At 43.8% G+C, this 15000-nt stretch overlaps 1 protein-coding gene across 1 annotated transcript in view; it reads left to right on the top strand.

Annotated features, from left to right (window-relative positions):
- The window catches only part of LOC134459997 (poly(rC)-binding protein 3-like), a 61140-nt gene that overhangs the window by 40320 nt on the left and 5820 nt on the right, over window positions 1-15000 (top strand). The window contains exons 4-11 of the mRNA XM_063212491.1: window positions 850-1043; window positions 4576-4599; window positions 4800-4832; window positions 6186-6302; window positions 7418-7549; window positions 10000-10128; window positions 13331-13483; window positions 14239-14283. Of these exons, the coding sequence (XP_063068561.1) occupies window positions 850-1043; window positions 4576-4599; window positions 4800-4832; window positions 6186-6302; window positions 7418-7549; window positions 10000-10128; window positions 13331-13483; window positions 14239-14283 (827 nt within the window). The remainder of the gene's footprint in view (window positions 1-849; window positions 1044-4575; window positions 4600-4799; window positions 4833-6185; window positions 6303-7417; window positions 7550-9999; window positions 10129-13330; window positions 13484-14238; window positions 14284-15000) is intronic.

The raw sequence follows: 15000 nt of genomic DNA, 5'->3' as shown, positions 1-15000 counted from the left end.
ACACACACACACACACACACACACACACACACACACACACACACACACACACACACACACACACACACACACACACACACACACACACACACACACACACACACACACACACACACACACACACACACATATACACACACCTGTATTCTGAGTCAATCGCTGGGCCTGTAACCTCTTCAGATGGGACTTTGAGAATTTACGGTTATATTACTTCTCCCTGAGAGTTTCAAAGTTCACCCACCCGATTTACTAAAAGTTTTAAAACAAATGCCTGTTTGGAATCTGCACCAAGAGTTATATTTTATAATATAGTATAAGATAGTATAAGATAAGATAAGATAAGATAAGATAGGATGAGATACACTTTATTGTCTATTTGTACAGAAATGTGTCTTGACATGTCAAATCTGTATAAAGTCATTCACTGGGCTTTCTGTCCTGTCTAACTGTACAACTGTCTCTTTCAAGAGCAGTCATTCAATCATCATTCAGAAACATGATAATTCTACTCCCCCTTGTGGCTACATGTGGTATAACATGTGAGATTACCTCCCTGAGATGCCATAGCATACACCGGTAGACTGTATGACTCATGTAATATGTAACGTGCTGAGATCATGTGTGTGTGGGGGCGTGTGTGTGTGTGTGTGTGTGTGTGTGTGTGTGTGTGTGTGTGTGTGTGTGTGTGTGTGTGTGTGTTTGTGTGTGCGGTGTGTGTGTGTGAGAGAGAGAGAGAGAGAGAGAGAGAGAGAGAGAGAGAGAGAGAGAGAGAGAGAGAAACAGTTGTATGTATGTGTTTATCTTATCACCCATTAACTCCTGTCAATCTGTCAATCATGTGTCTTGCAGGTGACTGGTTGGCTTTCCTTCCCATCACTCACTCTCTCGCCCTGCCACATCCCTCGTCTCGAGACCACGCCCACGCCCACACCCACGCCCACGCCCACTCCCACTCAGCCGCCCCCATGATGGAACCCGCCAAGGTCCAGTCCGAAGGAGGACTCAATGTCACCCTCACCATCCGCCTACTCATGCACGGCAAGGTAAGAGGTAGAGAAGGCGTAATGGAGGAGTTGAGTAGTAGAATAGTAGAGAAGGAGTAGTGGAGGAGTAGAGTTGAGTAGTAGAGTAGTAGAGAAGGAGTAGTGGAGCAGTAGAGTTGAGTAGTAGAGTAGTAGAGAAGGAGTAGTGGAGCAGTAGAGTTGAGTAGTAGAGTAGTAGAGAAGGAGTAGTGGAGGAGTAGAGTTGAGTAGTAGAATAGTAGAGAAGGCGTAATGGAGGAGTAGAGTTGAGTAGTAGAATAGTAGAGAAGGAGTAGTGGAGCAGTAGAGTTGAGTAGTAGAGTAGTAGCAGAGGCAATTCTAGGGTCAGGTGGGGCCCCAATTGAAAATGCAAAGGAATGAACATTTGAAGCAAAATTGCCAGGAGGTGAGGAGATGAGGAAGTGTATGTATGGATTAGAGAGGGAGTAAGGCAGGAGGTCCTTGGTCCTTCCATAGTAGGTGGGAGAGGAGCGGGACTCAATGTGGAGTAGACAAGGAGTAAGAGGGGAGGACCAGAACCATAAAAGTCCATTCCATTATCCTAACTCGCGTCCTCCCTTGGTGGTTGTGGCCTCACCATGATATTGCAAGACGTCATTGACGATGGAAGATTAATTCATTATCTCACAAAAAGCACAATTCAAAGGTTATTTTCTCATTTGCAACTGACGTGTTGAATGGGGAAAAGTTCCCAAAACGTGTTGCCTAGGCTGACACTGACAACGGGAAAACTTCATTGTTTCCTCCATGGAAGCGAGGCGTCAGCGAAGCGCGAGGCCATAAGCACAAGTCGAGGATGGAAGTTAGGATAATGGAATGGACCCTAAGAGATAGGAGAGGAGTAGAAAAGGAGTCCAGGAAAGGAGTACTGGAGGAATAGAGAATGGGCAGGATAGGAGCACCCAGAGACGTGCGGTCAGGGTAGGCAGGGTAGGCAGTGCCTACCCTGGGATAAATGTCTTAAAAATAAAAACTAACACGTGTTTAAAAAAATATTCTTCAGAGTTCACATAGGCCGCCTACACAACAATAACATTGATTCAGCATAAATTATGAGCTGTTTAAAGTACAGTATACACAGGACAACGATCAAAAACCTAAGTAATCGCACGAAGCAAAGCGCTCAGGCTTGGGCAGGTTGCCGTGGCAACGCGCAGTCCCGGCTGGTAGCAGAGACAGGCTGAAAGCAGAGCTTTCGAATGCCAGCCAGGCAGCCCGGTAAGGCTCGCTTTTCCTCTGCCTACCCTGCCTTCAATGCTGTCAATGTAGAAGTTTGCGCATGCGTATTAAGTTGTCACATAGCTTGTCAATGGGACTAAAAGCAGAGCCTTTACTCTGTGGCGGGAGTATGTGAGCCAATCACAGCGCCCAAAATGAAAAATTGTTACAATTCAGGTAGTAGCCAATTTCTGCCCTACAGGCAGCTATGATAGCAACAACTAGCAAGGCAAGGCTTGTTCAAATCTCTAGCCGTATCGGAAAGAAAACATGGCAGTCTTTGGCTTTTTGTCTTTATTATTTTAAAAAATGCCGAGAAGTAGCAAGAAAGACGGTTCAAGTGACAGACAGCTGAGCCGTTTGCAATCGCTGCATTGTGGAAATATTCAACATCAGATGGGTAGCAGCTTCAAGTAGTTTGCACTGGGACAAAATGTCTTCATCATGTCAACCACCCCGGGCTTTTAATGGAACTAGCTTGCATGAAAAACACAGCCTACTTGTGATTCTGCTTTAAAGTTTAAGATTAAGATTCATCTAATTATTATGCTGTGGGTAGCCTTTTAACATGAACATGCTCAAGTTTTTTCGTGGTGCCTTTTGTCGTCACCGTTTGTCAGGGTGTTGACATTGAAGATTGGTTGTGCGGTGGTGGACATGAATAGTGTGTGTTATTATGGACGCGAGATTGTTTTTTGAGCGTACGACATGACTCCATTTCCCTAATTTATTATGATGATGACTACGCAATGCGTGAGTTGTGTGGAGCCTGTTAGCAAGTGCAGCTGCGTTCTTTTGAAGTGCGCGGTGTGCGAGTCGAGATCAACGTGGAACAGGACGATTGACTGGGGATGGTTTCTCGGAGTGCTTCCGCACTCACAAATTGACTTTATTTGAAACACCTTGCACAACCGTAGCTGAAGTGTTTGAGAATACTATCACGCACAAGAATGAGTCTCAGAAGTGGTTTCGTTGGTTTACTCGATACTGTCTGAATGCACGGGTCATGTTTGCAAGCAACCCGCCCCTTGCCTACTTTCCTTCTTGTCTGTGAGTGTTTGATTATCAGCACAAAACGCGGCAGTGAGGCAGGAGCTGTTACCTAGGTTGGTTTATTGCTAAATGTAAATCGTTTCCCCCTCACATGCTATGGTGTGATTCACAGTTGGTGAACTAGACATTTTATCTTCAAAAGTAGGCTACACTGTGCCACCCTCCATCCATGTGAAACGCCCTGGCATTTGCAACAGAATAAACAGAAGAGCAACAAAATCAACTGCTAAAGCCAAAAGTTAAAGCTTTCCCCCCCAAAATGTTGTAGCTTTCTAAATTATTATTGTAAAATGTAGGCCTACAGGTCCTTAAAGGTGTACAAAGTATGGGTCCTGGAGCTAATTTGGCAATTTGGCAAAACAAATAAGTGTAGCTGGCCTTTTCAAGAAATTGAAATTATGTTTTCACTTATTGTTTCAGATTTAGGTCTACTGACAATGTCCAAATGTCTAAATAGTGTAGCCTATTTACTTATTTAGTTATTAGAGCTGTGGTGGTTAAGCACTGATGGCATCTTATAGCCTACTTTATATTTACAGTATTTAGAGAAACATAGGCCTACTAATTTGTTGCACATTAAAGACCATATCAGCATATTTATGTGAATAGGCCTATTTGCCTATTCAAACCATACCTTGTGGCATAAGGCCCCCCTCTCTCTCTCTCACACACACACACACACACACACACACACACACACACACACACACACACACACACACACACACACACACACACACACACACACACACACACACACAATTCAGATCTGCATGAAAGGGGACTATTTGTTCAAAGTTTTTAGTCTTTTGTAAAAGTTTTTAGCTGATAGTGACTCTCCAGATTTGGTTAAAATGCAGGAAATTGCATCTAAGAAATACATTTTTTTCTGGGGAGGACCGAACCCACCGTTAATATATATATATATATATATATATATATATATAAATAGATATATATTCTATATTTACTGCCTACCCTACCATACCCTTCACTGCACGTCACTGGGAGCACCATAGGTAAGGGGTCTCGTGTAGAGGAGGACACGATGTCAACCTCGCCATCCACATGCTCATGCAAAAAGTACACAAATACACAACCCAAACTGCCAACATAATATGAGCATGCATTATAGTTAACACATGTGTACTGTCTATGAAGTATTACATTTTCTGTATTCATGTATACAAAGAATATACAGTACATATGCAAGTCTGAATGAATACACGTCTAATTTGCATTTCATTTCTCCAATTTGTAGGAGGTTGGAAGCATCATTGGAAAGGTAAATGGATATCTCCATACTGTTCACTTACTGCACATCTCTCACAAGAACCTCCTGCTAGAATCATAATCAAGCCGTATAATAATAAACTACGTAAGATAATATTCAACTAAACTGCCAGTCAACCAAATTATATGTTTATTTCATTATATTCAATTATGTTCAATACTTTTGTGACTCCACTGATTGTTGCCTTTCAGAAAGGAGAAACGGTGAAGAAGATGCGAGAGGAGGTAAGCTGAGCTCTGTCCTCTATTTATAATCATCACTTCTGCAGTACTGGGCCGTAGACAGTTTTAGGCCATAGACAGCTAACTTGGCAACTCGACAACTTGGCAACTCTAAGTTTAAATGCAATAGTTTGGCAATTCAAGGCTTAAAAGGTAAAAAAAAAAAAATCCCAATAGCTTTGCAACTCAAGGGACCTGCTGGGTTGAAACGTTGTATAACGTAATAATAATAAACCTTCAAAGTGGAGCTACAGTGTGCAGACCTCTACTCTATCTATTGTCAGATAAGCCTTTGTCCTGCACCTGGCTTCAGCAAGGTGGGGTGAGCATACATTTACTCTTCTGAAAACTAAAAGGAAAAGGTGCAATAGCTTGGCAACTCGACGGGTAAAAAAGCAAAAAGGTGCAATAGCATGGCAGGTCTGGGTTAAATGCAGCTGCTGAGCAGCTATGGGTTTAAATGCAGCTGCTTGGCAGTTCTAGGGTTAAATACGATGGCCGTTGCAGATCATAACTACTGTAGGTAATTTCCCAGCTTGACTACTGCAGTGCAATTTCATCAGTGCTGGTGAATATTGAAAGCAGCGGTGGCCATAGTCGAGTCATATACTGTAGGGGAATATATTTCGATGTACTGCATGCCATACATCAATCCAATTGATTTGATGTCCTCTACGTCATGGAGATCCGTCTTATTTCATGGAGCTCCTATAGTAAAGGTGAATCTAATTTGATGGAGGTTGTATAGCTGTGTCGAATTTGATGTGATGAAGTCGTTTAAATAAATCTAATGTGCAATGCAACTGAAGTGAGTCTGATTGGATGGAGAGAGACGGGTGTGTGTGTGTGTGCGTGCGTGTGTGCGTGCGTGCTTGTAGAGTGAGGTGAGTTTGGGTGACTGTGTGAAATGAGCTGAGGTGAGTGTTCATGTTGGGAAGAGGTGTGTGAGAGGAGGTGAGTGGTGTGTTGGTGTGAGGTGTGTGATGGATGTACGCTCTCCATACCCTGTAGAGTGGTGCTTGTATCAACGTCTATGAGGGCAACTATCCATATTAATGTTATCATTTATTGGAGGTGCTGTGGTGCAGCTCATGGGGAATCAGGTTCGAATGCGGCCCTACCCCATCTCTCTCTCTCTCTCTCTCTCTCTCTCTCTCTCTCTCTCTCTCTCTTTCTCTATCTCTCTCTCTCTTTCTCTCTCTCTCTCTCTTTCTCTCTCTCTCTCTCTCTCTCTCTCTCTCTCTCTCTCTCTCTCTCCTCATCATTTCCTGTCCACCTCTTCGACTGTCCTGACATTATAAAGGTAAAAAAGGCCCATTTTATTCATTCCACTGATGATGTGTCTGTGTCCTCTAGAGCGGTGCACGCATCAACATCTCGGAGGGCAACTGTCCTGAAAGGATCGTCACCATCACCGGCCCCACGGATGCCATCTTCAAAGCCTTCGCCATGATCGCTTACAAGTTTGAAGAGGTACACACAGATATACATGTACACACGCATGCACGCACGCACACACACACACACACACACACACACACACACATCAATACAAACGCAAACACAAACGCAAACACAAACACAAACACAAACACACACATTTGAATTTCAAAGGCATTTAGTTGTTCTCAGTTCAATGTGTTTGTTTATATGTGCTACCAAAATGAAAAATTGTATTAAATAAACTTTGTTTTCATGAAGTTAGTTTCACAAGTATATGGACACTCGTGACCTGAATACCACAGTAGTGTGTATTTGTTCCTTGCAACAACAAGAGTGAAACAATCCTATCATCAGCGGAGCTCAAAGAGCCAGATTTACTATTTTAGTCATGGAGGCAGGCCAAGACCTACTTTATGTTTCATAACAGGTCGTAAAAGTCCCCAATAGCGTTAAACAGAGTAACTAAAAGTACTGGAAACGATCATCAAGGTAGGTTCCTCCAAGGCCATGTGTTGACTTTTTCCTTGATGAATTTAGAAACGCCTTATAAAGGGATACAGAACTTCATACAGTCCACCACCCTCTAGAATACTGTGGTATTGCCTATCCGTTTGGTGTATAGTATTCTATGCAGTACTTTTAGGTAGTGAACAGCATGGATTACTCTGTGTCGTCATGACTTTTGTCTGGCGACCTGTGATCTGGATTCTTCTATGTGGCATGTTTACATTAATAGAATGCTGCCATCTACAGTATTCCATGTGTGGTGTATTCACATTTTATGGAATGCTGCAATCTAGATTCTAGAATATTCCATGTATGTTCTGTGTTCCCAGATGCCATAAACGTGTGTTTACAGAAATATAATGCTCTGATCTAGAATTTTCCATTTCTGTTTTAGTTATCCCCACACAGGGCATCATAAACTTCCATTTCAAAGCAATGGATAATATTCTGTTTAGAATATCCCATGTACTAGTATTTTCTATGCACTGAACCCTTCTCTAATACACTTTATGAAAAAAATTTTTTTTAAAAAAATGACTTGCTGGCTTCCTATGCATATTTATGCTATGTATTTGTAAGTTGCTTTGGGTAAAAGCATCTGCTAAATGTAATGTAATGTTTTGTTGTTCCCCATGCAGGACATTATAAACTCCATGAGCAACAGTCCAGCCACCAGTAAGCCCCCAGTCACCCTGCGCCTGGTGGTGCCTGCCAGCCAGTGTGGATCCCTCATCGGGAAAGGAGGCTCCAAAATCAAGGAGATGAGAGAGGTAAGGGTCTCCTCTGAGATGGAGTGAGTGAGTGAGTGAGTGAGTGAGTGAGTGAGTGAGTGAGTGAGTGAGTGAGTGAGTGAGTGAGTGAGTGAGTGAGTGAGTGAGTGAGTGAGTGAGTGAGTGAGTGAGTGAGTGAGTGAGTGAGTGAGTGAGTGAGTGAGTGAGTGAGTGAGTACCCATTTGTGGATTTGTATGCACATGTGTATATGTGGGTGTATTTGTGTGTATGTGTTGGTCTGTGTCTGTGTGTGTTCGGAACAACTCCCAGATAGGGCGGTCTGGTGATTTTTCCTTCTCAGGCTGGATAGTTCTCCTCACCTCTGTGTTTGTTCAGCTCATTCTGTGTTTGTTCACATCTGCTGTGTTCTCCTGGAGCATCTATGGATTATCTGTCTGATCCACACAGGAAGTTCCCAGGAGCTCTGAGGCAGACATGCCGTAAACTAGTAGACAGCATCTGTCTAATCCTCATAGCACTAGAGCAGACATAGCTACAGTGTAGTACTACTTTGTCTGTGATTCACACGTCGTATTACTGGACAGAACCACACAATTTTGCGCGCACACACATACACACATGCACACACACACACACACAGAGTGGAGATCCTACAATGACTGCTACAATGAAACTACAATGTAAAAAAGCACTCATTAAAACTGATTAACTCATTGAAAAAAGCTGATTAAAAACCTCTAACATATTGTATTATTGTGGTAATAGCACAGAAATGTGGTAATAGCACAGAAGTATATTCATGATCAACTCTTGAGAGGAATACAAAAGAATATGTCTCCCAATGGTAATTTTATGAAAATAATAAAGTCTTAAAGTACAAATAATTTAGTATTAATACAGTAATGTTCCACAACAACCAATGCTGCTATTCTACAATTCATAAGTGTCTATGCTCAATGCCTGGCTGAAAGCAATGTTTTCACAGTAGTGGTTTTCTGTCTTCTGGAAAAACAGTGGGATGCTGTTGCAAAATTGCCCTTAATTAACAGCATTTTTTTTACAGTGCACATGTGCGCACACACATACACACACTAACTGTGAAAGGGTGAAGAGAAACATTGTTTTCCTTCCTTCTGTTTTTCCAAGAGCAGGCTGGCTGGCAGTTAAGCTCTTACAAATACGCCTCTATAATCATCTCCTCCGGACACGTCCTTCAAAAACTCCCTAAAGAATCGAAATAATGTAATAATTCTTTATTCAAAGAATGCTCAACCATCAACCAAGAATGCTCAACCAATGCTCAACTATGTCTCTTGCATTGGGGGCACAGGTGTTAGTCTGCCCTTCATTTCTAACATGACATCCATTCTCAATTGTCTTACACAAAGACAAGGTACATCTGTACCAAACATCTTCTGGTAGAGTAAGACAGCCCAAACCCTGCCTACCCACTGCAAAGGAGTGTGTCAAGTTCGGTCTCTCTATTTTAGAGCATTAGTCTATCTTATTGTTTAATACTAAGGGGGCATGATGAAGTTAAGGGGGTGTTGTGAGGCTTATGATAAGCTCAAGGGGACTTTCAGTTTGGGGAGTATGGCGTGCTCTTATCCAAATAGTTTGTTGGCTTCTTGGGTTTGGGTGCTCTTTAGTCCAAGGTATAGTACTTCCAGGATCAAAAAGTGAGAATAAATTCTCTGACTAAGGCACTCATGCCGCTAAAATGGGCCTTGTTTATTAATATGACAGGTCCTACATGGACATATTAAAAACAAGGCCCACGCGTAGCGGCATGAGTGCCTTCTTCAGGGCAGTAACACAAAAGAACTGTTCTAATTTGGAGTGCCTTAGTCAGAGAATTTATTCTCATTTTTTGATCCTGGAAGCTCAAGGGGACGCTTGTTGAAAAAGGGACCACTGCTCTAACTTATCCTTTCTCCCCCCACAGTCCGGTGCTCAGTTGCAGGTGTCGGCCAACATACTACCAATCACCAATCAATCAATCAATCAATCAATCAATCAATCATACCAAACTTCACTGTCTAACACTTACACCCTTTCCTCTCCCTCTTCTTCTTCCTATTCACCTCCCTAACATCCTTCCTGGCTTATCTCCTCTCCCCCCCACAGGTCCACAGATGTTAAGGTGCAGGTGTACCTCCTAACCGTCCTAACATCCTAATAGCTCCACTTCTCTATTCCCTCTCTCCTCCCCTCTCCTCTCCTCTCCTCTCCTCTCCTTTCCTTTCCTTTCCTTTCCTCTCCTCTCCTCTCCTCTCCTCTCCTCTCCTCTCTATCTCTCCAGTTCACAGGTTCTCAGGTACAGGTGGTAGGTAGGGGGACATGTTTTCCAAGTCCTCCGAGAGAGCTGTAAACATCTCACCTGTATCTGAAACAACTCTGCCAAAACAACTACCTGTAACAACAGCTATACCATCCTAACATCTCTACTTCTCTCTTCTCTCTTCTCTCCTCTCTCTCTATCCCCCAGTCCACAGGTGCTCAGGTGCAGGTGGCAGGGGACATGCTTCCCAACTCCACCGAGAGAGCTGTCACCATCTCTGGCACCCCAGAGGCCATCATCCAGTGTGTCAAGCAGATCTGTGTGGTCATGCTGGAGGTATGCCGCTATGCCTAGTGTGTGTGTGTGTGTGTGTGTGTGTGTGTGTGTGTGTGTGTGTGTGTGTGTGTGTGTGTGTGTGTGTGTGTGTGTGTGTGTGTGTGTGTGTGTGTGTGTGTGTGTGTGTGAGTGTGTGCTTCTGTGCTGTGTGTTTGTGCGCAAGTGCTCATGTGCGTTTCTGTGTGTGTTTGTGTGCAGTACGTGTGTTTCGGCAGTATGATTTTGTATGTGCATCAACTGTGACGGAGGTAGTATAATTATAATAATTGAGTAAGTAAATGCATGCCTGCCACTGTCTCCCTCTGGTGCTAATGGTGGTGCCTCAGCAGTTGATAATGCCTGCCGTCTCTAAGAACGCACTTAATCACCTGAAATTGACCGGCGTCCTCCTCAAAGGTGTGTGTGTGTGTGTGGGTGTGTGGGTGTGTGAGTACATGTGTGTGTGTGTGTGAGTACACAGTGTGTGTGTGTGTGTGTGTGTGTGTGTGTGTGTGTGTGTGTGTGTGTGTGTGTGTGTGTGTGTGTGTGTGTGTGTGTGTGTGTGTGTGTGTGTGTGTGTGTGTGTGTTTGCACACTTTCATGAATGTGAGCATGCGTGTGTTTGAGTTTCCAGGAGGGAGTCATAAAAACACTTACTGTATATTCACCTCAAATTTGCTGACAGTTTTCAGCGGTAGCCTGCTAGGAGCGAGCGAGAAGCTGAGGTGCACTTTCAAAAAGCATGAGATTGAAGCGAGCAGTACTTTCAACAAGCGAGAGATTGAGGGGGTGTACCTTACAAAAGGCGAGCTATTGAGGGGGTGTACTTTCACTGAAAGGAAGATGACCTTTTCATGTCCTCAGACACAATCCCACTGCACGCTGCTCTTTACAAGATTGAACTTTGCACATTACTTGCCCTCAGAAAGGCAAATTTTCATCTTTCAATATTGTAAATCTCAAAAAACTCTTACAGCCTTGTCCAATAAACAGAAACGTTTGGCAGGCTTGCTGAGATGTGATAATGGGAAAAGAAATTCTGACCTTGTCCAATGGATGCAAACTTTGCTTGCTGACCTATATTATGCTGAGAGGCAAATGGATTTGTGGGATGCTTTGTGTAGCACTTCTGTCAGTGCAGTTCTTAGATTTCCACATTTCAATTAGCGGATATTCATATCCGCAGTAATTAATGTGAACTAACTGTAAGCACAGATTTCAATTATGTTTCCACTTTTTAATGAATAGATGTTATTATCCAGAGCAATGTACAGTGAACAAGCCTCAGGCACAGTAGTGCTCATGAATCAACATGTGGTGTATGGGCACAGGGGCAGCAGGAGATGTTTTCTGATAACAAAATAACGGCATTCAGCTGTGCCCTCTTTCAGCATGTGCAGTAGAAATGGAGTTAGGCATCTTGCCTTCGCACAGCCTTTTCACCCTCAACCGACTTGCATGCAGTTAGAAATACTTTCTCGGGTGAAAATGTTGCATACTGTATGTGTTGTTGCAGAAAAACACTAAAAACCCAACAAGAACCCACCACAAATGTGATCCAATCAGTGCAGAGATAGCTGATAGTAAGAAAAGTACATAGGTCTTGGTAACTCAGATAAGATTAGAGAAATTGCATTAGTAATGTAACCTTTGTGTCACATTCTCAGCCCAGAATTAATTTCCATTTTCCATTTTGTCAAGTCAAATATGTACAAATGTAAATGTAGCTTATCCCATGGTGCTTTAAACTGTCATATAACACTTTGCTGGGAAAAAATAATGGTGGCTAATACAGGTATCACCTTTGACTTTAAAGTTGTTTTAAGTTAAAGTTTAAAATTAATCAACTTTAATTTTAAACTTTATTGTGTCTAAAATGCAATTAATTGTGCGGAAAAACATACAGATAACTAGACAGGGCAGACCATAGTGCAATGTGCACATAACAAAAAAGGAAAGAAAGACTTATGCAGGTTATAAAGTATATGCATCGTACAATGACAAAGATATGTGCACATTCTTATAACGTTGTATGATTTTGTCTGTGCACTGAACTCAACAACCAAAACGGCTTCAACCATGGTAATAGACAGCACTGAAGACAGTGAAACACTACATATCCCAGGCTGCTTTGCACCTACAGTACATTATGTTGGTGACAGCACTTTGATACCTTGCACGTACTATACTATACATATCCCCACACCTACTCCTGCCCTCTCTCTCACCCTCAATGTATCAAAGTGCCACAGTCACCCATCAACAGCCAGGGAAGCACAGTATCATCCTAACTCATCAATTTCTTACTACCTTTGACCAGACTACAATTTTGATGCCGAGGGCATACATTGACTAGATGTCCTGAACCTAGACCTTTCCCTTACCCTAACCGTCAGTGAAGTTATGCTGCCACAAGGGGGCACATTGAGTCACACGTCACATTTTGACCCCAAGGGCATACCTTAGATGTCAGAAATTGCAGTCTGGTCAAAGGTAATCAGAAATTGACGAGTTGCGGTGATGCGCTGTCGGCAAGGGCTATTATGCTATTATGGTATTATGTTACAACATTATGAGATTATGCGTCACCACGCTTCTCATCGCGGCCATAGTTATTCAGTGATGGACAACTTAGTCTGTACACAGAAGCATATACTGCATAAAGTATATATCAATATAGTCTCAATATCAGCATTTATTGAAAGTCAGCTACAAGTAATAAAGGTAATACAAGACAGACCCATAGATTGTGTTTGCTCTCTGCTTTTCTATCTCTTTCTCTCTGTCTCTTTCAATCCCTTCATCCTTCCGTTTCTGAAGTCCCTTTCTTTGACACAGACCTACCAATTAATACTGTCTGCCTTCCCACACTCTCTGCCCCTCTTTTACCTCCTCTCAATCCTCCTTTTCCTCTCTTCTTCTCTCCGCTCTTTTCCACTCCTACTTTTTTCTCTGCCCTGTTCTCCTCACCTCCTTTCTTCTCTCCTGTCTTACTCTCGCCGCATCCTCTTCTTCTCTCCTCTCTTGCCCTCGTTCTCTCATCTCTCCTCTTTCCTCCTCTCTTCTTCTTGCCTCTCTCCTGTCATTTCCTCTCTTCTCCTCTTCACTCGTCCACTCTCCTCTCTTCTTTTCTCCTCTTCTCCTCCACTCTTCTCTCCTCTCTGCTCTCCCCCTGATCCCTGACTGGTGTTGGCTGTGCCTCTGTGCGCGCGCCGTGCTCTAGTCTCCTCCTAAGGGGGCGACCATCCCATACCGCCCCAAACCGGCTGCCGCCCCGGTCATCTTCACTGGGGGCCAGGTGAGGGCCAACGACCCCCTGGCTGCAGCCTCCTCCACCGCCAACCTGAGCCTGCTGCTGCAGCACCAGCCCCTGCCGGTGACTACTATACAGTAACCCACACCCACACGCACGTACACACACACAGCACCAGCCCCTGCCGGTAACTACTATACACTAACCCACACCCGCACGCACACACATATGCACGCACACACACACAGCACCAGCCCCTGCCGGTAACTACCCCATACACACACTAGCATACATATGGTGCGCTGGCATGCACGAACACGCATGTACACGGTCACACCCACACACACATGCAACCTGCACACACACACACACACACACACACACACACACACACACACACACACACACACACACACACACACACACACACACACACACACACACACACACACACACACACACAGCCAACCTGAGTGTGCTGCTGCAGCACAAGCCACTACCACACGCGCAGTACCGCACATTCAAACCTGCACGTACGCACACATACACACACACACACACACACACACACACACACACACACACACACACACACACACACACACACACACACACACACACACACACACAGTTTCATCTGAAATCCTATGGTTAAAAATAATACTTTAAAAAAATGTGTTGCCTATAATAATCCTGCATTTGTGCTCCCACATAAATTTGTAGGTAAGTGCTGACTAACATTTCTTTCTCTCTCTCTCTCTCTCTGTCTGTCTGTCTCTCTCTCTCTCTCTCTCTCTCTCTCTCTCTCTCTCTCTCTCTCTCTCTCTCTCTCTCTCTCTCTCTCTCTCTCTCTCTGTCTTTTCATTTCCATCCATCAGCAGGCTTACACCATTCAGGGACAATATGCCATCCCGCACCCAGATGTGAGTTCTCTTCTCCTCGAACACGCACACACACACACACACACACACACACACACACACACACACACACACACACACACACACACACACACACACACACACACACACACACACACACACACACACACACACACACACACACACACACACACATCTCCTCTTGTATAAATATTAATATGGAGCCATATATTAATAGCTTGATGATGAGATTGATAATTTGTCCATCCGTAGCTAGCACATTAAATATGTGCCCCCCTGCCAGAAGCAGGAATTCATGTGGCTTGAGGGAGATTGGTGGGGTGTATGCGTGTGTGAAAAAGTGTGCAAGTGTAGTGAGGTGTTGCGGGGGTGGGCATTGAGGGAGATTGGTGGAGGGCATCCGTCCATATCTGGGTGGGATTGGACATCATGAATGTTTAAACTCCCCTGATGTTTCGCCAATGAGGGAGTGAGGCATGGGGCGAATCGGGTGAATGGGTTTTCATACCTGTCTTCTTGGAGGGTCCTGTACAGTAGGCCTAGCCTTTGTGTGTTGCTTCATTTTGCCTTTAACCTTTCTGTGTGTGTGAGTGTGTGCGTGTGTGTGCCTGTGTATGTGTGTTTGCCTGTGTGTGTGTGTGTGTGTGTGTGTGTGTGTGCGTGTGTCTGTGTGTGTGTGTGTGTGTGTGTGTGTGTGTGTGTGTGTGTGTGTGTGTGTGTGTGTGTGTGTGTGTGTGT

Source organism: Engraulis encrasicolus, chromosome 12, assembly GCF_034702125.1.
Source record: "Engraulis encrasicolus isolate BLACKSEA-1 chromosome 12, IST_EnEncr_1.0, whole genome shotgun sequence".
Lineage (NCBI taxonomy): Eukaryota > Metazoa > Chordata > Actinopteri > Clupeiformes > Engraulidae > Engraulis > Engraulis encrasicolus.
This window is presented reverse-complemented; position numbering and strand designations above follow the sequence as displayed.